Source organism: Molossus molossus, unplaced genomic scaffold (genome assembly GCF_014108415.1).
Source record: "Molossus molossus isolate mMolMol1 unplaced genomic scaffold, mMolMol1.p scaffold_m16_p_18, whole genome shotgun sequence".
NCBI lineage: Eukaryota > Metazoa > Chordata > Mammalia > Chiroptera > Molossidae > Molossus > Molossus molossus.
Window position 1 is genome coordinate 63,612,676 of NW_023425353.1, and position 27,701 is coordinate 63,640,376.

At 45.5% G+C, this 27,701-nt stretch overlaps 1 protein-coding gene across 3 annotated transcripts; it reads right to left on the minus strand.

Annotated features, from left to right (window-relative positions):
- On the minus strand, positions 1-26,304 carry SLC25A20 (solute carrier family 25 member 20). Of its 3 annotated transcripts, XM_036267305.1 has the most exons (10): positions 25,626-25,739; positions 25,059-25,477; positions 20,628-20,720; positions 15,723-15,850; positions 12,633-12,723; positions 3,228-3,345; positions 2,484-2,556; positions 2,043-2,152; positions 1,189-1,313; positions 1-771 (listed from the first exon to the last, which is right to left on the minus strand). In XM_036267305.1, exons 3-10 carry the CDS (start codon positions 20,673-20,675, stop codon positions 709-711), a joined length of 756 nt encoding a protein of 251 aa, XP_036123198.1. In that variant the 5' UTR covers positions 20,676-20,720; positions 25,059-25,477; positions 25,626-25,739; the 3' UTR covers positions 1-708. The 3 variants fall into 3 exon arrangements, with proteins under 3 accessions (XP_036123198.1, XP_036123199.1, XP_036123197.1); XM_036267306.1 differs by lacking the exons at positions 25,059-25,477; positions 25,626-25,739 and adding an exon at positions 26,020-26,304; XM_036267304.1 differs by lacking the exon at positions 25,059-25,477 and having other exon boundaries at positions 482-771; positions 25,626-25,815.
- Between the last annotated feature and the right edge of the window lie 1,397 nt (positions 26,305-27,701).

A 27,701-nucleotide genomic window follows, 5' to 3' on the forward strand; every position in this document is an offset into this window, starting at 1 on the left:
TGTTAAAACAGGGCTCTCATGACAAAAGAGTGTGCAAAGAGAGCCTTCTTACACCCTGGACTTTCTCACTTATCCCAGCAGGCTAGGACTGTCAATTTAAAACTCTTCTCACTGTATAGAAGGGAAAGCTCTCCACCTTCTGGGAAATTAGACTACTCTAGTTTCAATTTCAATTACTTGCATGCCTAAAAAAAACAACCCTGCTGTTATCAGGCTATCTGCCCCTACACATTTGCTCATTCCACTTGACAGACAGACATGGGTCTCAAGTTCACGTCTCTCTGGGTATGTCAGGATAGTATAATACTCTGGAAATCTGGTGGGTGTTCCTGGCTGGAGGTCAAAGATGACCCCAGCTCCAGGTCAGCTAGCTGTAAACATGCATAGCACCTCCAGTGAAAGGCTGAGATTTCCTCTCTAAAGACCAGTATTTTGGGTATAGTAGGGCCAGTAGTCAACCAATCAATAGATAGTACTCTGGTCCTCCTGAGATCCCTTAAACTGACAAGAGTAAATTCAAGTTTCAAAATGGCACACCAAGTTATACCAGGTGGAGGATGTCATTAAGGCAAATGGTCTCAACAAGTCCATGCACAGAGCTTTGATCCCACCATCCCCCTCCCTTCACCCTTCAGGACAGCCTAGTCCTGCCCATTGCTCCTCTTCGGTAAGTTTCCAACATCCAGAAGCCTTGAGCAGCCTTCAGCCTCACAAGTTGGGTGTGACCCAATTAAGGAACTTCATGGCAACTTCAAAGCCAAGGAAACAGGCCTGAGAAGGGTTTGAAAGAAGAGAAAAGCCAACAGGAGTTGTGACTATTCAGAGAGACCCCAGCACCACACTTGGTTAGCCCTATCAGGATCAAACCCCTCCCCTAACCTCACTCCCACCCCAGGTCAGGGAATAAGCTGTGCTTTCTCATTCCCAAGAGGGGAAGAAAATGCATGTCCCACAACTGTCCACTTCTAATGGCCAGATCAAGTCATTAAAGCCCCTCACCTCAGGGGATCACAAAGGCAAATCTCCCTGGTACCTTCAGAAAAGGGAGCAAATTATAAGACTGTGATTGAGGATGGGGTTTTGGGAAAACTGAGCCCCCAATCTAATCTGAGGAGCAAGCAAAAGTCAGCCCACCTGAACCCTGTTCTGAACCCCAAAGGGAAAGCACAGCTCCTGCCAACTACTCACCGCGTTGGCTGGGAAGGCTCGGATCATCACTGCATTGAACCCTTTGTATAAGGATGTGACTCCTTCATTCTGGATCAGCTCCCTCAGCACATCTCTGAAACCATTAGGATATTTTCCAGGAGGTGCTGTGGGCAGAACCCAACTGTTAAGTATTCAGGAAGCTTCCTGACCTGACCATGGTGACCCATATGAGGACAATCTTTTAGTCAAGTCTTCCTGCAGGGTCACAGCACCAGGGAAAGAACACCTTGCAGGTTATCAGACCACAGACAACACAGTTCATCTTGGGACAAATAGACACAAATGTCTAGATTACTGGTACTGAGGGAGTGGAGAAGAGGAGGGAACAATGAAATGGTCCTTCTGCTCATATTGGGGAAAGAGAGTTGATTAGACTTATGTCACTTTGTGTTCAGGCCAACAAGAATATGAGTCTAGGGTTCTAGAACAGAAATGACTACAAAGGAGAATGCTGGTCAGGCAGGTGCTGGGTGTGCTGTGGACAATGAGTGTTCCTCAGGCCTTAGGAACTCTGCACCCCAGCCCTGGCCAGTTTGGCTCAGTGGTTAGAGTGTCGGCCTGTGGTCCAGAGAGACTCGGGTTCGGTTCCCACTAAGGGCACGCACCTCGTTTGCAGTTTGTCCCCTGCCCTGGTTGGGTCCTGCGGAAGGCAGCCACTTGATGTGTGCCTTTCACATTGATATTTCTCTCTCTCTCTCCTTCCCACTGTAACTGAACAAAATATGGAAAAATATCCTTGGGTGAGGATTAAAAAAAAAAAGAACTCTGCACCCCAGGGGCAGCCAGTTCCAGGACGCACACCACCTCCATCCACCCCACTATCCTCCACTAACCAGTCTGGAAGCGGGACTTCAGCACATCTGGGGGGATTGCCACAGCCCAGTTGAAGATTCCTGCAATGCCCCCAGCCACCAGGATCCGAGGCACACTGAGATCGCTGACACTGCAGAGACCAACCAAAGTCAGACAAAGACTATGAGAATGGCAGACAGTGAGAGGGAGAAATTAGCTAGAGTATGAAGGTCCAAGGCCAGAGCTCTTGTGACATGGCAGCTGCCACTCCATGGAGGATATTTCATGCACTTGTTTCAAATACTTGCTCCATTGTGTAAGACACAGAGTAAGAGGGGTTAGCTGGGCTTCAGCAGCAATGAGAGAAAAGGGGACATGAAGCCAGAAGTAAGTTTCACTTCTGCCTCCAGATCCACTCACAGGAAAGGGCAACCTACCCATGACTGAGCAAAGTGGCTTCTAAGTTCTTTTGTTCTCCTCACCTCTTTCCCTCTGGAGTGAGGATATTTTTCAGCCATTCATATGTCATGAAATACATCCCACTGGCTGGAACATCTGTTAGTGGCAAGAGAGGTATAAATTAAATGTTATAAAATAATCACAGATTTCTTGAATTTAGCAGAGCCAAGCTTGGAACATCCTTCAAGGTTTCCTGAGAAGTTCCTCAGCAGCACATCCTATTTGCAAAAATCACTAAGCAGTGACAGATGCTATTCTGGGGCAAGCACTATCATGAGTGAGTGTAAATACCCATGACATCATTTCACATTCAAAGTCCCCTCTGCGTGGTCCCCCCTGACATGCCCATTCCAAGCAGTTATGACCACAGTTAGTATCTAGCCTTCCTCCAAGCTACCATCTCAGGACAAGGATGGGGCCATCTCTGCCTCTCCTACTGCCACCCAGCTGAACATGTTTCTTGAAACCAGGGAGAGCCCCCCTATTCCTAAGTCACTCTTTCTCCCACTCGTCCATCTAGCCACAATTTCTACCTACTTGCTATTCCCCTCCAACTGTCACTGTCATGAATTCTACTCTTGAGGGTCAGCCTACCAGAAGGATGAAAGATCCCCCCATCGTCATTTGTGTCCATGCTGGCCAGAGGTGAGACTGACTAAAACCAGCCTTGTCAAAGCTGTGACATGTATAGTGCCAAGGCTAATATGGCAAACTGAGGCAAGACCCTCTGTGGCAAATTCACTCAGGTGGAGGGCCTCAGAGTTTACCTCGCATGAGGGTGAGCACAGTCCCCTTGTAGATGCCTCGGATCCCAGACTCCTGGTACAGCTTCTTTGCACAGTCCAAGGCGCCAGTGTACTTGGTTTCCCCTGAAGAAGCCTGAATCTGAGAGGGAAGGAAGAGTCAGCAAGTCAGCAAGAGCATCACAGTCAACAGACTCAGCAGGTTACAGAAGATTACAAAGTGAGTGAGGAAGTGGTTATTATACATTAGACCAACAAAAGACGACTGTCAAAACAATAGTTATTTGACCTGGCCAGTGTGGTTCACTGGTTAAGCATTGACCCGTGCACCAAGAGGTCACCGGTTTGATTCCCAGTTGGGGCATATTCCCAGGTTGTGGGCCCAGTGGGGGGCATGCAGGAGGCAGCTGATTGATGTTCTCTCTCATCAATGTTTCTATCTCTCCCTCTCCCTTCTTCTCTCTCTAAAATCAATAAAGAAAACAAATTAAAAATAGTCATTTGGAATGTACAGTATTGGTGCAAGTTACTATGAAATAATGCTAGGTGAAAATATCACAAAATATGCACATACTGACTAGAAAAGTTGGAAAATAAATTGAAGAACTCTCTCAAGTACAAAGGCATTCCCAATAAAGTTACTTGGAAGGTATAGAAAGGAGGAAAAAAATATATCAGTCATTCACTTACTCTATTTCAACAAATATCCTTTGAGCACCAACTCCATTCCAAGTCCTAACTGATCATAAAGCTTGGTTAAGAAAAGGTGAAGTGGAAATTGTATTCGGAGCTCTCTAAATATCTGGATAGAAGTCCTGGGCAGCCAGGGAAGGGTCAAGGAGAGGTCCTCATCCCAGTCTTGGGGATCCAGGACCTATAAGCCAAGAGTCTGAGGGCAGGCAGGGTATAATCCCAGAACTGATGAGAGAAAAGGCAGCCTCAGACAGAATCTACAGCAAGTAGAGCCAAGAGGAATCAGAACACACGGAGCATCAACCAAAAAGTAATTAAAGCTGAAAAGAGAGCACAGCTCTAATAGTTCCAAGGAGAAACACTTACAAAATAAATATATAAACTCAATAATTTCCTTACATCCCAGCACTAACCAGTTGAAAAATAATGGAAAAGAATCCCATTAAAAATAGAAATAAAGCCCTGGCCAGTTTGGCTCAGTGACTAGCGCTTCAGTCCATGGACCGGAGAGTCCTGGGTTCGGTTCCCGCTAAGGGCATATACCTCAGTTGCAGTTTGTCCCCAGCCCTGGTTGGGGTTGTGTAGGTGGCAACCACTCGATGTATCTCTCTCACATCAATGTTTCTCTCTCTCTCTTCCTCCCTCTCTCCCTCCCGCTCTATCTGAAGATACATGCAAAAATGTCCTCGGTTGAAAATTACAAAAAATAAAATAATAAAATATATGTGCATCAAGTAATAGGATTTGCATATATGAAATTCTAAAACATCTCAGAGGGACATAAAAGAAGAGGTAAATAAAGAGAGTCATAATGCCCTGGCCAGTGACTTAGTTGGTTGGGCATCATCCCATGTACGGAAAGGTTCTGGTTCAATTCCCAGTCAGGGCACATGCCTGGGTTGCAGGCATGGTGGTAAGTTTCTGGGATTTTCTTTTTGATATATCTCAGACTTGGAGCTGAGGAAACTGGTAATCCAGATACACCAACAGGCATAAACCAAAAATTAGCCCTAACAACGACCAGCATTCTCTAGACAAAGGACCAGAGAAGAGACAATCTAGAAAGACAGAAAACTTTAGAAAATAAAAACTCTAATATAGCCACATACCATAGGAAAAACTGTGATCTCACCCCCATCCACACCAGCAAAGACGAAGTGGGGAGCCTAGACTTCTACCCTCACAGGACAGCAACAATGCACCTAACATGTCGCCAGGGTAAAGTCAAAGAAAGTAAAGTAGGAAACTAGGACTTTCATCTTTGACAGCCAATAACCAGCTGCCTCCTATCCATCCTGTGGTGTCAGTGGAAACACTGGAAACCCCATACCCACTCTGCAGTAAAAAAACAGTGTCCCACTCTCAGGTGTCAACAGAGACTGAATGAAGAAGCTAGACTTCTACTTCCACCTGGAAATAATGATACGGCATCTCTCCCGTCCCTGCTGGAGTGGTGTCAGAGAAAGCCAGCTAAAACAGAATGTTAATAACAGCCAGAGTCTCAACATAATATGTAACTATCCAGGTTTCAACTGAAAATCACTCATCACACCCCAAACTAGGAAGATCTCAAACTGAAATTAAAAAGACAAGCAATAGATGCCAACATCAACGTAACAAGAGATGTTAGAGTTATCTGACAAAAACTTTAAAGCGCCCTGGCCAGTTTGGCTCAGCAGTAGAGCATTGGCCTGTGGACCAATGAGTCACCGGTTTGATTCCGACCAAGAGCACGTACCTCGGTTGTGGGTCATCCCCAGCCCTGGTCCAGGTCATGCAGGAGGCAACCAGTCGATGTTTCTCTCTCTCTCCCTCCCACTCTCTCTGAAGATAAACAGAAAAATATCCTCAAGTGAGGATTAAAAAAACAAACAAAAACTTTAAAGCAACCCTGGTAAAAATTCTTTAGTATGCGATTATAAATATGCCCGAAACAGATGGAAAAATAGAAAGCCACAGCAAATACAGCCTGTGTGGCTCAGTGGATTAAGTATGGTCCCCATCAACTGAGAGGTCCCGGTTCGATTCCCAGTCAAGGCATGGGCCTGGGTTGTGGGCTTAATCCCCAGTAGGGGGGATGTGGGAGGCAGACAATCAATGTTTCTCATTGATGTTTCTATCTCTCTCTCCCTTCCTCTCTCTCTAAAAAAAAACAATAAAAACATATTTAAAAAAAGAAAGCCACAGCAAAGAAATAAAGTTTCAGCACAGAAATAGAAAACATAAGGAAGAAACAAATGAAAATTTTATCATTGAAAAATACGACAAAATTAAAAGCTCAGCAGATGGCCTATTCAACAGTATGACTGAGGGAAGAGAGAAATAAAAAAAAAAAAAAATCAGTGAACTAAAATAAAGAGCAATGGAAAACACCCAATCTGAACAACAGAAAGAAAATAGACTAAAATGAATTGGGTAGAACCTCAAGGACCTGTGGGACTATAACAAAAAATATTTGTGTCCTTAGAGTCCCAGAAGGAGAAGAGAAAAGAAGGAGGGGTTGAAAAAGTACTCAAAGAAATAACGGTTGAAACTTCCCAAATTTGGCAAAACATAAACATATAGATTCAGGAAGTTGAATGAACAATAAACAGAATAAACCCAAATAAATCCATACTAAGATACATCACAAATGAACTTCTGGTAACTAAAAACAAAGAAATAAATCTTAAGAGTAGCCAGAGAAAAATGACATCTTATCTATAGAGAAAAAAAAATTAGAATGATAGCAGAACCAGGCAGGGTAGAAGAAAAGGGCATAGTATCTTTCAAGGGCTGAAAGAAAAGAACTGTCAACCCAGAATCCTGTGGCCAGTGAAAATAACCTTCAAAAATGAAGGGGAAATCAAGCATTCTCTGATAAAGGAAACATAAGAGAATTTGTCACCAGCAGACCTACCCCAAAGGAATAACTAAAGACATGGATGTGAGGGCAATCTGGCTGCGACATCTGTCACCCCATTGATCGCCAGGGTTGATTAGGCTGATCTGGCTGGCTAGGCGGGTGTCCCCCTCCTCCCTCAACCGATCCATGTTCGTCCCTCCCGAAGCTGCGCGCTCGGTCGAAGAGGACGACCTTTCCCCCAGAGGAGAGGACCAGTCTTCGGTCAAGGGTATACGAGTAGCTGTGCTCCCCTGCTAGAACCTCCAAACAAGCTCTCAAGGAATAACTAAAGACAGTTCTCTAAATAAAAGGAAAAAATTAAAGAAGGAATCCTGGAACATCAGGTGGGAAGAAAGAACACAGTAAGCAAAAATATGGGATCTTGCCTTAGCCAGTTTTGCTCAGTGCTTAGAGTGTTGGCCCGCAGACCAACGAGTCATGGGTTCGATTCCAGTCAAGGGCACCTACTTCGGTTGTGGTTCGTCCCCAGCCCTGGTCAGGGTTGTGCAGGAGACAACCAGTCGATGTGCCTCTTTCACATCGATGTTTCTCTCTCCCTCCCTCCCACTCTATCTGAAGATAAATAGAAAAATATCTTTGGGTGAGGATTTTTAAAAAAATGGGCCCTGGACGGTTTGGCTCAGCGGTTAGAGCATCGGCCTGCGGTCTGGAGAGACCCGGGTTGGGTTCCCACTAAGGGCACATACCTCGATTGCAGTTTGTCCCCGGCCCTGAATGGGTTGTGTGGGTGGCAGCCACTCGATGTGTCCCTTTCACGTCGATGTTTCTCTCTCTCCCTCTCTCTCCCTCTCTCTCCCTCCCACTCTATCTGAACAAAAAATGGAAAAATGTCCTCGAGTGAGGATTAAAAAAAATAAAATAAAATAAAATAAAGGAATCTTATATAATGATAATATGAGGGACATTATATAGTGATAAAAGGGTCAATCCACCAAAAAGACATGGCAATTCTTAATGTGTATACGTGAAATAAAAAAAGCTGCAAACGATGTAAAGCAAAACTAGTAGAACTAAAAGTTGAGACAGACAAATCCACAATTACAGGGGGAGATTTCAAATCTCTCTCTCAACAGTTGGTAGGACTAGACAGAAAATCAGAAGAATTTAATAACACCATCAACCAACAGGATCTAATCAACATTTATAGAGCAGAATATATATCTATTTTTTTTATCCTCACCCGAGGACATTTTTCCACTTTTTGTTCAGATAGAGTGGGAGGGAGGGAGAAAGAGAGAAACATTGATGTGAAAGGGACACATTGAGTGGCTGCCACCCACACGACCAACCAGGGCCGGGGACAAACTGCAACCAAGGTATGCGCCCTTCAAGGGAACCAAACCCGGGTCTCTCTGGACCGCAGGCCGACGCTCTTACTGCTGAGCCAAACCGGCCAGGGCAAGAGCAGAATTTAATATATTTTTTTCTTTATTGATTTTGGAGAGAGAGGTAGTGAGAGGGAGAGAAAGATAAAAACATCAATGAGAGAGAACATCAATTGGCCACCTCTTGCATGCCCCCCACTAGTGATTGGGCTCACAACCTGGGCATGTGCCCTGACTGGGAATCCAACGAGCAACCTCTTGGTGCATGAGTCGACACTCAAACAGTGAGACACACCGGCCAGGCCAGAATATGCATTCTTTTTAAGTGCTTATGGAACACAAACCAACATAGACTTTATCCAGGGTCATAAAACAAACCTCAATAAATTAAAAAATTTAAATCATACAGAGCATGTTCTCTGATCAAAATGTAAAACTAGAAATCACTAATTTCTAACAGTTGGAAACTAAACAACATTCTTTTAAGTAATCCATGGACCAGAAAGGAAGTCTCTGCCCGGCCGGTGTGGTTGAGCATCGACCCCATGCACTAAGAGGTCACCAGTTCAATTCCTGGTCAGGGCACATGCCCAGGTTGTGGGCCAAGTCTCCAGTGGGGGGCATGCAGAAGGCAGCCAATTAATGTTCTCTCTCATCGATGTTTCTTTCTCTCCCTCTCCCTTTCTCTCTCTCTCGAGTCAATAAATAAAAATTTTTAAAAAAGGAAGTCTCAAGGACTTTAGAAAACACAACTGAAAACAAAAATGTAATATATTAGCCCTGGTTGGTTTGGCTCAGTCCTCAGACTGAAGCGTTGAGGGTTCAATTCTCGGTCAAGGGCACGTACCTGGGTTGCAGTCGGGGTCTATGAGAAGTAACCAATCGATGTGTCTCTCAGACATTGATGTTTCTTTCTCTCTCTGGCCCTCCCTCCCTTCCACTCTATCTAAAAATTAATGGAAAAATATCCTTGGGCGAGGATTAAAAAAATAAAAACAAAAACAAACAAACAAAACCCCTCAACAGTATACAAAACAATCCAATTAGAAAATGGCCAAAAGACATGTATAGACATTTCACCAAATAGGATATACAGTTAGGAAAAAGCAAATGAAAAAAAAGTTCGCCCTGGCCGATTTGGCTCAGCGGTTAGAGCGTCGGCCTGCGGTCCTGAGAGACCCGGGTTCGGTTCCCGCTAAGGGCATGTACCTCGGTTGCAGTTTGTCCCCGGCCCTGGTCAGTCGTGCGGGTGGCAGCCACTCGATGTGTTCCTTTCACATCGATGTTTCTCTCTCTCTCTCTGTTCCTCTCTCTCCCTCCCACTCTACCTGAACAAAAAAAATGGGAAAATGTCCTCGGGTGAGGATAAAAAAAAAAAAAGTTCAACATTTGCCCTGGCCAGTCTGGCTCAGCGGTTAGAGCAGCAGTCCGTGGATCAATGACTCCCGGGTTTGGTTCCCGCTGAGAGCACGTACCTCGCTTGCAGTTTGTCCCTGGCCTCTGTTGGGCTTGTGTGGGTGGCAGCCACTTGATGTGTCTCTCTCACATTGATGTTTCTCTCTCTCTCTTCCTCCTGCTCTCCCTCCCGCTCTATCTGAAGATAAATGCAAAAATGTCCTCAGGTGGGGATAAAAAAAAAGAAAGTTCAACATCTTCAGCTATTAGGGCAATAAAATTACAAAGAGATATCATGCCCGGCCAATGTGGCTCAGTGGTTGAGCATCAACCCATGCACATAGAGGTCACTGGTTCAATTCTTGGTCAGGGCATATGCTCAAGTTGTAGGCCAAATCCCCAGTGGGGAACATGCAAGAGGCGACCAACTGATGTTCTCTCTCATCCATGTTTTTATCTCTCTCTCCCTCTCCTTTCCTATCTCTCTAAAATCAACAAGGAAAAATAATGTTTTAAAAGAGATATCACCGCATATCTATCAGAATGGCTAAAATTAAAAATGGTGATAATACCAAAAGTTGGTGAGGATGAAGAGAAACTGGAGCACTCATGCATTGCTGGTGGGAATGCAAAATGGTATAGCCACTCCAAAAACAGTTTGGTAGTTTTTTTAAAAACTAAACATGCCACTACCATATGACTCAATAATTGTACTCCTGGGCACTTATCCCAGAGAACTGAAGATTTATTTTCTCTGAAAAAATCTCTGTACATGAATGTTTATAGCATCTTTATTCATAATAGCCAAAAACTGGAAAACAACCCAGATGTCCTTCAATGGATGAAAAGTTAAACATATTGTGGTTTATCCATGCCAAACATATTGTGGTTCATCCACGCCATGTACTCCTTAAAAGGAATGAATTATTCATATATCAACAATATGAATGAGCCTCCTGAAAATTATGTTGAGTTTAAAAAGCCAATATGAAAAGTTTACATACTGTGGATTCCATTTATATAACATTCTTAAAATTTCAAAATTATAGAAATGGAATACAGATTAATGGTTGCTGGGGTGGTTAAGGACTAGAGAGGGAAAGAGAAGTAGATATGGTTATAAAAGGGCAACAGGAGGGATCCTTGGCATGCTAGAAATGTTCTGTATTTTGACTTTATCAATGTCAATATCCTGGTTGTAATATTGTACTATGGTTTTAAGATGTTACCATTATGAGAAAACTGGGTAAAAGATACATGAGATCACTCTGCATTCTTTCTTTCTTTTTTTCTTTGTATTATTTCTGACAACTTCATGTGAATCTATTTTATTATCTCAAAATAAAAAGTCTAATTTTAAAAATACACAAAATGAGCCCTAGCCAGTTTGGCTCAGCAATTATAGTGTGGGCCTGCGGACCAAAGGGTCGAGGGTTGGATTCCGGTCAAGGGAACGTACCTGGGCTGCAGGTTCGATCCCCAGCCCTGGTGGGGGTCGTGTGGGAGGCAACCCATCGGTGTCTCTCTCTCACATTGATGTTTCTCTCTCTCTCTCCCCCTCCCACCCTCCCTCTTTCTCTAAAAAAAAATTCAATGAAAAACTATCCTCAGATAAGGATTAACAAAAAATAAATAAAATTCTAAAAAATACACAAAATGAGATGACAGATGTAAACCATGAAAAAAAGACTTGCGCCCTGGCCGGTTTGGCTCAGCGGTTAGAGCGTTGGCCTGCGGTCCAGAGAGACCCGGGTTCGGTTCCCGCTAAGGGCGCATACTTCAGTTGCAGTTTGTCCCCGGCCCTGGTCGGTCGTGCGGGTGGCAGCCACTCGATGTGTTCCTTTCACATCAATGTTTCTCTCTCTCTCTCTCTGTTCCTCTCCCTCCCTCCCACTCTATCTGAACAAAAAATGGAAAAATGTCCTCGGGTGAGGACAAAAAAAAAAAAGACTTGCCATATATAAGTAATTAATATCCTTACCTGTCCAAAGCTTTTATAAGTCAATTTAGAAATTTTAAAAAAAGCAAAGAACACAAATAGTAACTTCACAAAGAAAAAATACAAGCAACTAATATTCATCAAAATAATCAAGTACACCCTGGCCGGTTTGGCTCAGCAGTTAGAGTGTCGGCCTGTGGTCCAGACAGACCCGGGTTCAGTTCCCGCTAAGGGCACGTACCTCGGCTGCAGGTTGTCCCCGGCCCTGGTTGGTGGTGTGGGTGGCAGCCACTCGACGTGTCCCTTTCACATCGATGTTTCTCTCTCTCCCTCTCACTCTATCTGAACAAAATATGGAAAAATGTCTTTGGGTGAGGATAAAAAAAAAATTTATTTTAATTAAAAAAAAAAAGCAAGTCACGTGTGTATGCCCTGGCCGGTTTGGCTCAGCGGTTGGAGTGTCAGCCTAGGGACCAGAGAGTCCTAGGTTCAGTTCCCGCTAGGGGCACGTACCAAAATAAAATAAAAAAACAAAAGAAGTCATGTGTGGTAAGGCAGACAGCCAGTTCACTTGTTCTGAGAACAAGCCAGGCATTCTTTTTTTTTTTCAAAATGTTTTTATTGATTTTATAGAGAAAGGAAAGGAGAGATAGAAACATCAATGTGAGAGAGAAACATCGATTGTCTGCAGGAGGGAGAAACCTGGGCATGTGCCCAGACTGGGAAGTGAACTGGGACCTCTCAGTCCATGGGACAATGCTCAATCCACTGAGCCACACTGGCTGTGCCAAGCCAGGCGCTCTAAGGGAACTGAGCCATAGGGCAATTGGTAGAGACGTAAGATGTTGGGCAGGAGCAGCCTCCCTTTCGCCTCTGATGAGACATCACTTACCTTTCAGAGTTCCTAAAGTTGATGCTAATAAGGGTAGATATGTCTGGATTGACACATCACAGGTGTGACATTTTGGTTGGTCTGTTATACAGTCCTGATTCTTGATTCTACTACGACTGCTCCCATGTTCCTGAAAACCTTGAAACTGTTTTGAGCACCTGACCTGAAGCCTTTATAAAAGGTGAAAGGACATAAACATTCACACAAAATTGTATGCTGAACAGAAAAAGCTAGCCACTTCCCCCCACATCACAGCCCCTACCCCATATCACACACTTACCTGTAACAAGCACTTGATCCGTTCTCCAGGGGTCATAATTCCTGTGGTAAATACACCAGATAACATCCCAGCTGCAAATAGTTGGGGGTAGCTATATTGAAAACAAAAACCAGAAGCAAGTATCTGTGACTACCTACACAGGACAGAGGCAATATCAGTAGAGGATGACTTTGTAAGAAAAAATAAGTACTTGGACTGGGCAGAAAGCCCAGAACAAATAAACCATATTTTTCACAAAAGCCAAGTTCCAAGTGTATTCTGATGTCAAACTTCCCAAGGCAGGGTTCTCAGTGCCAAGAGCTATGCGAGGCCCACCTGCACAATCAGATGGCCTCAATCGTGGAAGAAGCTTCATAGTGAGACACGGTTTCATCCCCTGGGCCTGCCATGCACATTGACTATGGACAAATTTCCAGGCTTCTCTGAGCCTTGCTTCCCCATCTATAAAATTCAAAATTGTGGAATAAAGCTACTAACCCAGGACCTGGGTCTCAGTCGACCCCAGTTCCCCTCCAATCTCACCTCCTCTGGATCACCAAGGGCCTGAGAACATTTTAAGCCAAAATTCAAGCAGGACAGCATCAAGGCCAGGGAGAACAGCTGTGGCCACCTCCACAGGCTGAGGGGCAGTCTGGTCAGTGATAAGGAATGTGCTATAAGATACTGAGAAAGGGCCAGACAGGGATGGTACCCAAATAGGCATGATGAGTCCTGTGGCCCTCTGCGCAGGGAACAGTCCCCTAGTGGCCACAGATATGGATCCTCTCAGCCAGCTCCCCACAGAATGAGCTACACTGAGTGTTTGGAGGAGTCTGAGGCTCCTAGCATCTATAGCCCACAGCGGTCTATGCCATCTCTGGAATCTTTTCCTTCTGGGATTAGCAATACCAGGGTGGTCTAGAGGCCATGGAGCACAAAGCTACAGTTAGCATCTCAGCAGAGTCCCCACAATTTAGCAAATGTTGCTGAAAAACTTCAGTTATTTGCCTAAGCCTCAGGCCACTCTTAACCCCAAACCTCTGATGGCTGAGACTTTCGGCCAGTTCCACAAGGAGCCCAAGACCTGAGGAACAGATGTCCAATGGGAGTAGGGAGACATCCACTGAGGGTCCTTCCCTCCAGGCAGGGCACAAGTCTCAATAGCCCAGTTTTTCCCACACACTCACCCCAGGCAGGGCTCACACATCTGCCTCAGGCATGCAAGCCCAGCACAAAGGCTGACTGCTGAATAGTCAAGAGACTTGCTTTTTTTAAAAAATGTTTTTCATTGATTTTAGAGAGAGAGGAAGGGAGAAGGAAAGAGACAGAAACTTGATGAGAGAGAAACATCAATTGACTGACTCCTGCATGTCCCCTATGGGGGATTTAGCCCACAACCTGAGCATCTGCCATGACCAGGAATTGAACCAGTGACCTTTCAGTGCATGGGACGATGCTCAATCCACTGAGCCACACCAGCCAGACAAGCAACTTACTTTTAGGCATGGTCTCCTTCACAGTCCCAATTCACATTACTGTCCCCAAGAAGAGACCTCTCAGCAAATAAACTTCCCCTTGTGAGACCAGCATGCTACATTCTTCCCAGGATGCCCAGACGCTAGGCCAGGCACAACTCTATCTTATGGAAACTGGGGATTTTCCTCTGAATGGGGTCTCTGTGTGTGCACAGGGTATCAAGGAGACACTCTGTGATTGCCTGGCCCATTCTGCCACCCCTTGGAGGCATCTGTGAGTGCTGGCCCTTCCTGGGCTTCCACCCCAAGGTACTACTCCTTTCCACACTATCCCCAAACACCACTGCAGGGAGGTGAACATGGCAGGGTTGACATTCAGGATTCAGAACATGACAGGGTTATGGGGGTGGAGTCCTGAGTGTCTCAATCTTTGCCTAAGCAGGAAGAGTGTGTCTCTGAGTGCTGATGTGATTTTACAGGGAACGCAACCCATAGGCCAAAGTACCGGCAGTGACCTGACTAGGGTTCTGGTGCATGGCCCTGGTACAGCTGTGAGAAGTCTGTTTTCATGAACTATCTTGTCATGAGCTATAATTCTGATTCATCTGCCACTTCATACCCAAATCCAACTTCTTAAAGTTTATTAAAAGGGAAAACACTAACTTATTTCACTTTAACAGAGAAATCATTATCTGAAGTAATTCTAATCATGTTATAAAAATGAAGTCAAATAGCCCTGGCCAGTGTAGCTCAGTGGTTCCAGCATTGCAGGTTGGTTTCCCAGTCAAGGGCAACTGCAGGAGGCAACCAATTGATGTGTCTCTCTCACATTGATGTTTCTCTCTCTCTCTCTCTCCCTTCCTCCCTCCCTCCCTCCCTCTCTCTCTCCCTCCCCTTCTCTCCCTCCCTCCCTTCCACTCTCTCTAAAAGCAATAGAAAAAAATATCCTCGGGTAAGGATTAACAACAAAAAAGTAAAACAAGCCCTGGCCAGTTTGGCTCAGCGGTTAGAGCGTTGGCCTGTGGTCCGGAGAGACCCGGGTTCGGTTCCCGCTAAGGGCACGTACTTCGGTTGCAGTTTGTCCCCGGCTCTGGTTGGTCGTGCGGGTGGCAGCCACTCGATGTGTCCCTTTCACGTCGATGTTTCTCTCTCTCTCTCTTCCTCTCTCTCCCTCCCATTCTATCTGTACAAAAGATGGAAAAATGTCCTCGGGTGAGGATTAAAAAAAAAAAAAGTAAAACAAAAGTAGGAATCTCCCTTTTCCCAACCAGGTGATGGAAAGCAAGGCTGCTGCTGTCATTACTGCAGTACCAGGTACTGCTCAGGGCACCTGACACACATTTTGGCATTCAGACCTCACAACACCACTAAGGGCTGGCATTACTAATATCCCCTAAGGGCAATACTACCTCACTAAAGGAATTATAACGATCTGGCAAGGGGTGAGGATGGGCTTTTTCTCTTTTGATTCACAGAGCAAAAGAAACTCAAGTAACTCCCTCATGTGGTACTTCTAGGGGCCAGCCTCAGGGCCCAGGAGGACAGCCACTGCCTGTCAGCCAAGATTCTTTCCTTTAATTCAGGTCATACCACCAGGCAGAGCAGCATCAAGTGCTTCAGGCCTACAAGTACTCACCTGAGCACATCTTCTGGGTGTTTCTGTTGCAGTTTCTTCCCCAAACCAAAGCCAAAGAAACACACAGCGAACATGGGGGTGACCCCGATGATGGGGGCAGCCATGCCTCGATATAGGCCTGTGATGCCCTGCAAATAATCACAGAAGCAGAAGCTGTTTATAGACCCCACCACCTTTTACATCACTGAAACAGGCAAGCAGTGTGTCCGCTCACCTGAGGCTTCATTCCTTCACCTCTCCACCAAGCAAGGAGAGCTTTTAAAAGGAAGAAAACCCCAACATTTATCAGAAATAGTTGTCCTCTTAGCCCTGGATGGTGTGACTCAGTCAGTTGGGTGCCGACCCATGCACCGGAAGGCTGTCAGTTTGATTCCTGGTCAAGGCACATGCCCAGGTTGCAAGCTCAACTCCCAATAGTGGGTGTGCTGAAAGCAGCCAATTGATGTTTCGCTCTCATATCAATGTTTCTCTCTCTCTCTCTCTCTCCCCCTTCTTCTCTCTCTAAAAATCAATTTAAAAAATCTTTTTTTTTTTTTTAAAGAAAGAAATAGCCCAGCCAGTGTGGCTTAGTGGTTTGAGCATTATTCCATGGACTGAGAGGTCCCGGTTTGATTCCCAATCAGGGCACATGATCAGGTTGCAGGCTCAATCCCCACAAGAGGGGTTGCAGGAGGTAGCTGATCAACATTTCTCTCTCCCATTGATGCTTCTCTTTCTCTCCCTTCCTCTGTCTCTAAAAAAATCAATAAAAACATATTTAAAAAATAATAATAAGACTGCACATCACTTTTCATTAGTATAGTTTGGTAAAAACCAACTATGTTGCCCTGGCCAGTTTGGCTCAGCGGTTAGAGCGTCGGCCTGTGGTCCAGAGAGACCCGGATTCGGTTCCCGCTAAGGGCATGTACCTCGGTTGCAGTTTGTCCCGGCCCTGGTTGGTCGTGCAGGTGGCAAGCACTTGATGTGTCCCTTTCACGTTGATGTTTCTCTCTCTCTCTTCCTCTCCCTCCCTCCCTGAACAAAAAATGGAAAAATGTCCTCAGTAGACAGAAAGACAAATAGATAGATATTCCAACCAAACAAGGGTGGTAAACTAAGGGAAAGGAAGGTCTGGGATCCGGGGCAGCAAAGACTCAGTCCAGAGAGGTGGAAGGGACTTCCAGAATAGTATTGGGTGCAGTAGGCCTAGGAAAAAGCAAGTCCACATGAGCGTACAAAGAGGGAGGACTCCAGGAGGCATGTTTCTAAAGAAAAACAAAGTAATACAACACACACTGGAACAACAGATTATTACTGTTCAGGTAGTGTGGAAAACCAGAGAGGTATTCTATAGAGCATTTAAGGTACAGTAGGACAGAGACAGCCATTCGAAGAAACACAAGCAACTGAAAAGGACATAAATCATTAACCCAACCTCAAGACAAACAAAAAGCTGAACAATAAATGAATGCACATCATAGCACATTACTTAGTCAACAGAAAGAAACATATCTAGTTGCAATAACCAGTGAATTGGATTAAATCACAATGTAGGATAAAATTATATGGGCAGGGCAGAAAGGGGATAGTTAAGGTAAGAGTTAAAATCATCTACCATAGCCTAGCCGGTGTGGCTCAGGGAACTGAGCATCATCCCACTGACTGAGAGGTCTCAGTTTGATTCTTGGTCACGGCACATGCCTGGGTTTTGGCTCAATCCCCAAAGAAGGGCGTGCAGGAGGCAGCCAATCCATGTTTCTCTCACATCGATGTTTCTAACTCTTTCTACCTTTCTCCCTCTATAAAAAAATCAATAAAAACATTTTTTAAATCGCGTATCATAAATAGGGAAATAAAACACATAAAAATGTATGACATATAGCAGTGAATGTGTATAATTAATGTAAGCTTCACAGCATAAACTGCAAGAGCTCAAAGTAGTTGCCCTTGGAGAATGGGGTGGAGGGGGAATGAGGGGAAGATCACTTTGTTACTCTGTTAAAAGCCTTTCAGTAACAAACTAAGTGCTTGTATCGCTTTAATACAAAACATATATATATATTTTTTATCCTCACCCGAGGACATTTTTCCATTTTTTGTTCAGATAGAGTGGGAGGGAGAGAGAGAGACAGAAACATCGACGTGAGAGAGACACATCGAGTGGTTGCCACTCACACAACCCAACCAGGGCCAGGGACAAACTGCAACCGAGGTATGTGCCCTTAGCGGGAACCGAACCTGGGTCTCTCTGGACCTCAGACCGACGCTCTAACCACTGAGCAAAACCGGCCAGGGCACAAAATAATTTTTTTATGTTTTTTTTTTCTTTATCGATTTTAGAGAGGGAGAGGAAGAGACATAGAAACGTCAATGAGAGAGAACATGGATTGGCTGCCCCCCACTGGCAAACGGGCTCATAATCTGGGCATGTGCCCTGACCGGGAATTAAACCGGTGACCTCTTGGTGCGTGGGTTGATGCTCAACCACTGAGCCACACTGGCAGGGCCAAAATAATTTTTTAATAATATGTTTTAATTACCCGGCTGGGTGTGGCTCAGTGGTTGAGTGTCGACCCATGCACCAAGAGGTCACTGATTCAATTCCCAGTCAGGGCACATGCCCAGGTTGTGGGCCCAATCCCCAGTTGGGAGCATGTGGGAGGTGGCCAACAGATGTTCTCTCTCATTGATGTTTCTATCTCTCTCTCCCTCTCCCTTTACCTCTCTCTAAAAAATCAATAAAGAAAAAAATGTTTTCATTTTTTAGTCCATGGGTCTACGCTCAACCACTGAGCCATACTATCTGGGCTACAAAATAATTTTTAAAACAAATACAAAAAGATATAAAGTTGCTCCTTATGGAGAGTGGCAGGAATAACAGTGGGCCTGCAACTGGAAGGGTCCAGACTCAGGCTGGAGAACCTGCCTAGCTGCAGACCCTGGGCATTCACAGCCCATCTACTTTCCAGAACTAAAAGGGGCACAATTGTGCCTGTCAGCACATCTGGATCCTGCAAAGGTCAAACACTACTATAGGCTCTAAACTGATTCTTTGAAAATAAATTGCAGAGGCAATAAAAAGGAAAGGGTGAATGAAACAGTAAAGTTCTGCCCGGCCAGTGTGGCAGAGTGGTTGAGCATCGACTCATGCACCAAGAGGTCACTGGTTCGATTCCTGGTTAGGGCATATGCCCAGGTTGTGGGCCAAATCCCCATTGGGGAGCATGCAGGAGGCAGCTAATCAATATTCTCTCTCATTGATGTTTCTCTCTCTCTCTCTCTCTTTCTCTCCCTCCCTTCCTCTCTCTCTAAAATCAATAAAGAAAAAAACTTTGAAAAAAAAAAGAAACAGAAAAGTTCTGAGGAGGATCTAAAAAAGCATCTCTACAAAAGCATCGAGGGAACAAAGTCCTTCCAAAGTCCCCTCTATAGCTCTCCATCTGGTTGAGCAGGATGCTCAGGTCCTGAGGGGCCAAGCCTATGCCCCTGACAATTCTTCTAGTCTTCCTTCCACTGTACTGGCCCACCCAGATTCATGCAGCACAACCAAGACCTCTATCTGGCAGCTTCAAAAAAGCACAAAGCTATGTCTGGCACAACAAAAACCAGGGACACACACCAATATGGAATAAGGAAGCCTACTCAACTCTGCAGGGAGTTGGGTTTACACAAACCATTCTCACCAGGCCCCCAGCATCCAGCACACTGTTCAGCCACTAAACAGTTATTCAGTAACGTTTGTTGACCAAGGGGCATGCAAACTTGCCTCTCTTCCATAAGGGCAGAGGACTCTGAGCAGACCTGAAGCCTAAAGCCTCCATCCCACACTGATCAGACTCTGACCAGGGCAGTACAGACAAAAGAAGTAGCACCTTACGGAAAAAAAAGGCAGCACCAACTCATGTATGGGTGCAAAATCTTTCTCCCATTCCTGGGTCCTGCAGGAACCATGGGAACAACTACTCTCCAGGCCGAGTCTATTATTTACCAGCAGAAATCCCTCTTTATCTGAGTGACACCTGCTTCTCAGTTTCTGTATACTTAATAGACTATATATTTAATAGGGCATTTATTCATATGAGAGCTATACTTTAGGAAGCAAAGGAAGAGAAACATTGTCAACAAGTTCTTTTTACACATATGCTAATGAAGTGAGTAGAAATATCACTATTAACTAAAACTTTTTAAAAATCCCATGTTTTGCCCAGCCAATGTGGCTCAGTGGATTGAGTGTTGTCCCATGGACTGAGAGGTCCCAGTTCAACTCCAGATCAAGGCACATACCCAGGTTGCAGACATGATCCCCAGTAGAGGGCATGCAGGAGGCAGCTGATGGATCTTTCTCTCTCACATAGATATTTCCATCTTTCTCTCCCTTCCCCTCTCTCTGAAAAATCAGTAAAACATATTTTTTAAAAATCCCACGTTTTCACTCTAAGAAGTATCTGAAAAATGATTATATAATTCAATAACCCCAAGCCAATTTAGTATCCTTGACTAGCTAGGGGTTTGAAGACTCTGATGGCCTCTCTCACTGTTTCTCAGACTGGCTAATTTTTCCTCCAAACTTTACCTAAACTTCGGCCATTGATCCCTGTCAAACTAATTGATCCAGATTTGTATTTTCTCCCACTTCAAGTCTCCAGTTATCCTCACTAATTTCCTGTAGTCTAAATTCTGCCTTCCAAAGAGATAATCTTTTTATTAGCTTTAGTCATCCATATAAAACTGGAACTGAAACTAGCAAAGACTCCAAAGCAGTGACAATAGGACGGCATAGGACGGCATGGTAAGAGAGGCACCTCTGAGGGCTAGACCTCCAGCAGAACTACACAAAGTAAACCTATCCCCTGGGGGGAATTATGAACCAACCCTGTGAATGTGTTCCTCTGAGTAAAAGGAATACCTTGCACCAAGATACAATACCTCTCTAACAAGAGTCTTCCGGAAGCAGTCAAAGGTCCCAGAATACATGGGAGGCTGTCCAGGCAAAGTCGGGGGCTGCGTCTGCAGTCGGACCTGAAATTAGAAGTTAAAATACAGTCATTTCCCAGAATCAGAAATGCCTCACTTAACTTGTTAGATTCAGATGTCTCTTTCCTCCAGTTTATTCATACCCTGCACTCACAATTCATTAGTGGCATGCTTTTAGAGAGTGACAGTTCCTCTGTTCCCCATCCACTTACTCTCACCATTTATTTCTTACTTAATGGATCCCACAATGACCCAATGGGATAGGCACTCCCAGTTTATAGAGGAGGAGACTGGGTTTAGTAAGTTCAAGTGCTATGCTGATGCAAAGCTTAGCTCTACCACCTACTCCAATATATAGTGGCATGTTGGTAGTTAGATAAGGTGCTCAGCAATGGCATTTTGGAGAGAGGTGGATTTAATCTCACTTTTTTGGATCCTCACCCCTCTTGACCTTTTGGTATATCCAATGCTTCAACTGTCTCTCTCTCTCTCTCTCTCTCTCTCTCTCTCTTTATTTATTTATTTAATCCTCGCCCAAGGACATTCTTTGTATTCATCTTCAGGCAGAGCGGGAGGAGAGGAGGAAGAGAGAGAAACATCGACGTGACGTGAGAGAGACACATCGAGTGGTTGCCATCCACATGACCGCAACCAGGGCCAGGGACAAATTGCAACCGAGGCATGTGCCCCATGTGCCCTTAGCGGGAACCGAACCCGGGTCTCTCTGGACCACGGGCCGATGCTCTAACCGCTGAGCCAAACCAACCAGGGCCTGTCTCTCTCTTTAAACCTCCCTTCTTTTTTTTTTATTCTCACCCGAGGAAATTTTTGCATTTATCTTCAGATAGAGTAGGAGGGAGAGAGGGAGAAACATCAACGTGAGAGAGATACATCGACTGGTTGCCACCCATACAACTCCAACTGGGCCAGGGACAAACTGCAACCAAGGTACGTACCCTGAGCAGGAACCGAACCCAGGTCTCTCTGGTCTGCAGGCCAACACTCTAACCACTGAGAAAAACCGGCCAGAGCTAAACCTCCTTTCTTAGTGCATCCTCCTTTGTCTCCTTTTCTACTCCAGGCATTCTCCAAGGCTTAGCACCCTACTCATCTGGTCCGCCATTCCTTTCAGAAAATTCAGATTCCAGGGCTTCAGCTGTTGTACAGTGATGACCATCACTGAACCATCTCCAGATTTTCCCTCCCCACCTTTAGGGCTAGATTTCCAATTGCCTGGAGACGCTCAAATCACCTACTCAAATCACCTCCAGAATCTCACCCTCCTGATGATGACTGTCCCATTTGTGCCAGAGCTGCCTGACTACCCCCCTTTCTCAGGATGTGAAACCCTAGTATCACCTCTGACTACTTCTTGTTGCTCTTCTTGCTCTAATCACATGAGTACCAAGTCCTTCAAGATGTTTCCAGAATCCCAGTTCTTTCCCCCTCTTAGTCTGAGTCTTCTCCCAGCCCATTTTCTCACCTATTCTGACCCAGTGTAGTGGTTTTCAATATTGTCCACTAATCCTTTGACACTCTTTCACTTCAAATGGTAAATTCTAATTCCCCTCCCCTAGAATGTGGGCCAGACTCAGCAATTCACTTCTACTGAATAGAATGTGATGGTACTTCTATGGATGAATAGATAAATAAGATGTGGCATTTTCTTTCTTTCTTTATTTCCTCACCAGAGGACATTTTTCCATTTTTTGTTCAGATAGAGTGGGAGGGAGAGAGAGGAAGAGAGAGAGAGAGAAACACAGATGTGAAAGGAACATATCGAGTGGCTGCCTCCCGCACAACCCAACCAGGGCCGGGGACAAACTGCAAATGAAGTACGTGCCCTTAGGGGGAACCAAACCCAGGTCTCTCTGGAGCGCAGGCCTACACTCTAACCGCTGAGCCAAACGGCCAGGGCAATGTGTTATGTCATTTAAAAAACAGAATGACACCTCACAGCTGTCAGAATGGCGCCATCAACAAATCATCAAACAACAAGTGTTGGCGAGGGTGTGGAGAAAAGGGGACTCTAGTACACTGCTGGTGGGAATGCAGACAGGTGCAGCCACTATGGAAAACAATATGATGTTACCTCAAAAAATTAAAAATTGAACTTCCATTTGACCCAGTGATCCCACTTCTAGGAATATACCCTAAGAAGCCTGAAACACCAATCAGAAAAAATATATGTACCCCCATGTTCATAGCAGCACTATTTACAATAGTTAAGATCTGGAAACAGCCCAGGTGTCTATCAGTAGACGAATGGATAAAAAAAAGTTGTGGTACATATACACAATGGAGTACTATGCAGCTGTAAGAAAGAAAGATCTCTTATCCTTTGAGATGACATGGAGGGACCTGGAAAGTATTATCCTAAGCGAAACAAGCCAAGCAGAAAAAGACAAATACCACATGATCTCACTTATTTGTGGAATATAATGAACATAACAGTCTGAGGAATAGGGTAGACCCAGAGACATGGAAGTAGGGTACAGACTGACAACCCTCAGAAGAGGGGGTGTTGGGGGGAGGGAAGAGATAAACCACAAAACTTATATGCATGTATGATAACCAATGGACATGGACAACAAAGCCGGGGACAGGGTGGAGGGCTGGGGAGGCAGGGTGTCAACGGGGTAAAAAAGGAGAAACATCTGTAACAAAAATAAAATTAAAAAAAATAAAAATAAAAAAGAATGAAATTTTTCCATTAAAAAAAAAACATGAATGGACCTTGAAAGTAAAATGCTAAGTGAGCCCTGGCTGATTTGCTAAGTGGTTTGAGCATCAGCCCAAAGACTGAAGAGTCTCAGGTTCGATTCCAGTCGAGGGCACATACCTCAGTTGCAGTGTGTCCCCTGCCCTGGTCAGGGTCATGAGGGGGGCAACCAGTCGATGTGTCGCTCCACTCTCCCACTGATGTTTCTCTCTCTCTCCCCCCTCCCCCATCTGAAGATAAATGGAAAAATATCCCCAGGTGAGGATTAAAAAAAAAAAAAAAAAAGCTAAGTGAAACAAGTCAGAAATACAAAGAAAAGTACCATATGATTTCACTCATATGGAATCCAAAAAAAAAAGAACAGCCTGACCAGTGTGGCTCAGTGAATTGAGCATCATCCCATGGACTGAGAGGTCTTGGTTCAATTGCTGGCTCAATCCCCAGTAGGGGGTGTGCAGGAGGCAGCTGATCAATGTTTCTCTCTCACATCGATATTTCTATCTCTCTCCCCCTTCCTCTCTCTCTAAAAAATCAATAAAAACATATTTTTAAAAAATGAACAAATCAAACAAACTCATAGATACAGAGAACAGATTGGTGGTTACCAGAGGGAAAGGAGGTTGGGAGGTAGGCAAAAGGGGTAAAGAGAGTCAACTGCATGGTGATAGACAGTAACTAGACTTTTGGGGGTGATCACTTTGTAGTGTATACAGATGTTGGATTATGATGTTGTATACCTGAAACTTTTTTTTTTTAATCTTCACCTGAGGATATTTTCCTTTTTCTTTTTTTTTTTTTAAATGTAATCCTCACCCAAGGACATTTTTCCATTTATCTTCAGATAGAGTGGGAGGGAGAAAGAGGGAGAGGAAGAGAGACAAATCAGCTGGTTGCCTCCCATACGACCCTGACCAGGGCTGGGGACGGAGGTACATGCCCTTGACCAGAATCGAACCCAGGACGCTTTGGTCTGCGGGCCGACATTCTAACCATTGAGCCAAACTGGCCAGGACCTGAAACTTTTTTTTTAAGTAGGAAGAGAGGCCAGTCAATTCTGTTCTCATCAATGTGAGAAACACCAATCACTGATTGATTGCCTCCAGCACACACCCCCACCAGGGTTCAAACTGGACCTGGGCATGTGCCCTGACCAAGAATTGAACCCAAGACCCTCCGGTGCATGGAAACGACACTCCAAACAACTAAGTCACACCAGCCAGGGCTGAATAAACATTTGATTTCATGTTTCACAGTGCCCTAACTAGGCAGGTTGCTTTAATCCTGCTCCTCTCCTAGGTGAAAGGCAACGAAAAGCCTGCTGTCTAAACCTGCCAAGAGGACATGCCCCAAGCTGTTTCCCTGGTAGAAACCTGATCTGAATTTTAAGAAGGCCCCTACACAGGCTTCCCACTCTATGAGAGTCATATCTGCTCCCCACATGCCCACCATAGTCATGATCTATACATTTCCTCCATGTATGTGTCCAGAAATAAAGTTAGAAACTAGGATGAAACTTAGAATACTAAGTCACAGGGCATGAACTGTGGCCTCCATTAAGGTCTGGCTGAAAGTGTTGCAGAAGGAAGAGCTAAGGCAGGCATGATGTGAGGAAGACCAGGGCAAAGCCCTGATGACGGTCATCTTGACCATGGTTTCCTCACCTGGGAGTTGTGAAGACCAGCATGGCCCTGGATAGATGGTCACTGGCTTGGCAGGGGCTCAGTCACGGAGGACATAATCGCTCCCCACAGGAGGCCATTCAGGCTAACATGGGGTGACAGGCTGAAGATGGCCAGAGCAATGTGTCAAAAGACATCTCTAGAATAACCGTGCTTCTGTCTTTAGCTCTCTTCCTTAGATGAGCTTTACAAGCGACCTGTTTCAATCTTGCTGATAATGTAGGGTTCGCTGAAACCAGAGCTGTGGGGAGGCGCTTTTTCTTTCCCATCCCCAAAGAAGTGGTGCAAGGTCAGGAGAGGCTGCGAGGCAGAGAACTTTAAATCACAGCCCTTGATGGCCGGTTAGAGACTGCTCACTCTGCGCGATCCAGTTGCGGGCGAGGAACTGCTTCCCCAAATCCCTAAAGGGGCGAAAGGGAGATTCCCTAGACTTCTCACGGAAGCTCCCACGGGCCCCCTTTCTGTCCCGGGCTGCGCCTCGCGGGAGACCCTGCTTTCCGCGCCCCACCGGGCCTCCTCCCTCCAACTCGCGCCCCAGCCTCCTCGCACCTTAACCGTGTCCAGCGGGTGCCCCACGAACACCAGGCACATGCCTCCAAAGCCGCCGGCCAGTAGATTTTTCAGCGGGCTGATGGGCTTCGCCTGGTCTGTCATGGTCCGTCTGTCAGTACCTTCCCTGCAGCCTAGCTGTACTGCCCCAGTCGCAGCACCAGCTCCGCCGACCTTTCACCCACTTTCGGGTGGGCGGGGCAAGAGCTTGGGGCAGGTCCGGAGGAGGGCCTAGACTTCCCGACCTAGCTTCCGCCGGGGAGCTGCTTCCGGTCGCGGCCCCGCCCTGATGGGCTTGGCGTGAGGGAGCTGGGCTGGCCTTGGCGCCGTCTGGGCGGTGATTGGGTGTGCGGGCGGGTGGACTTACTTCTCCAGGAAGTCTGTCTGGACTCACCTCTTTTCACTTCTGTGCTCCGGTTCTTGCACTCAGCAGAAATCGACTGCGCTGTGCTATGCCAGACGCCCTTCCTGGTGCTGGAGGCACAGCTGGTAGCACCACACACGAGTTCCTGTCTTTGAGGAGCTTACAGACCGTAACAAAGACAAATACGTGAAAAATGCATAGTGTATCAAGTGGCGATACACTATGGAGAAAAATAAACCTGGAAAGAGAGTTAGAGGTTGAGGGACAGAGTAATTTACAATTTTAATTAGGTAAGGGAGGGTTTCACTGAGAAGGTGGCTGGATTCAAGACCTGAGACGGTCAGGGAGTGAGTCCTGTCCATAAACATGGAGTGGAGGTTGAGGAACCCTCCTGAGGGAAATGAAATGCAAAAACTCTGAGATGGTCTGTGCCTGTTCTGTTAGAAGCCACAGGGAGGCCCTTGTGGCTAGAGCAGAATGAGGGAGAGTAAGAGGAGTTAACTGATGAAGATATGGAGGTGATGGTAGCATACAAAGAAGACTTTGTCACTGTGAGGACATCAGCTTCTCTGAAGGAGATGGGAACCATTCTGGGGGTTTGAGCAAGGGAGTAAGAGTCTGATTTATGAGTTAACGTAAGTCTCACCCTCTGACTGCTGGGTGAGACTAGACTGAAGGAAGCAAGGAGAAAGCAGGAAATCTTGAGAGGGCTAATGGTCAGTAATGCTGGCTTGAATCAGGGCCTAGCAAAGGAGGTGGTGAGGAGTATTTGGATTCTAGATATATCCTGAAGGAAGAACCTAAAGGAACTGTTAATGAAGAGAATATAAGGTATTCGAGAGAGAAAATAAGGATTATGTCTTGCCTTATTGACTCTAGGTGCACAGTATCCAGGTATTCATTATATTACTCTTTCATCATTTCTGTATGTGTGAAAATTTTTAATTAAAAAAGCTGTGGCCCTGGCCGGTTTGGCTCAGCGGTTAGAGCACTGGCCTGTGGTCCTGAGAGACCCGGGTTCGGTTCCCGCTAAGGGCATGTACCTCGGCTGCAGTTTGTCCCCGGCCCTGGTTGGGTCGTGTGGGTGGCAACCACTCGACGTGTCTCTTTCACGTCGATGTTTCTCTCTCTCTCCCTCCCTCCCACTCTATCTGAACAAAAAATGGAAAAAATGTCCTCGGGTGAGAATAAAAAAAAAGAAAAAAAATTTAAAAAATTAAAAAAAAAAAAGCTGTGGACAATAGTCATACCCCTACTCTGTAGCAAGTACTTCAATGCCAAGGTGACCTGACAACAGTCAGTCCTCTTATATAGGCACTCCCAGGCTAGAGGGAAGCCTGAATGGGGAAGATGGACCATGTATGCTGGGGATAGAAAGATGAGTAACAGGCCCTGGCCGGTTTGGCTCAGCAGTTAGAGCGGCGGCCTGCAGTCCATAGAGACCCAGGTTTGATTCCTGCTAAGGGTGCGTACCTCGGTTGCAGTTTATCGCCAGACCCAACCGTACCGGAAGGAGCCACTCAATGTGTCCCTTTCTTGTTGATGTTTCTCTCTCTCCCTCCCTCTCTCCCTCCCACTCTACCTGAACAAAAATGGAAAAATGTCCTCAGGTAAGGATAAAAAAAAAAAAAAGATGAGTAACAGGATCAAGACTGGGATCAGGAAGTAACTGGGCCTGGCTGGTCCAGAAGGCTTGTAGGGCAGTGAAGGCT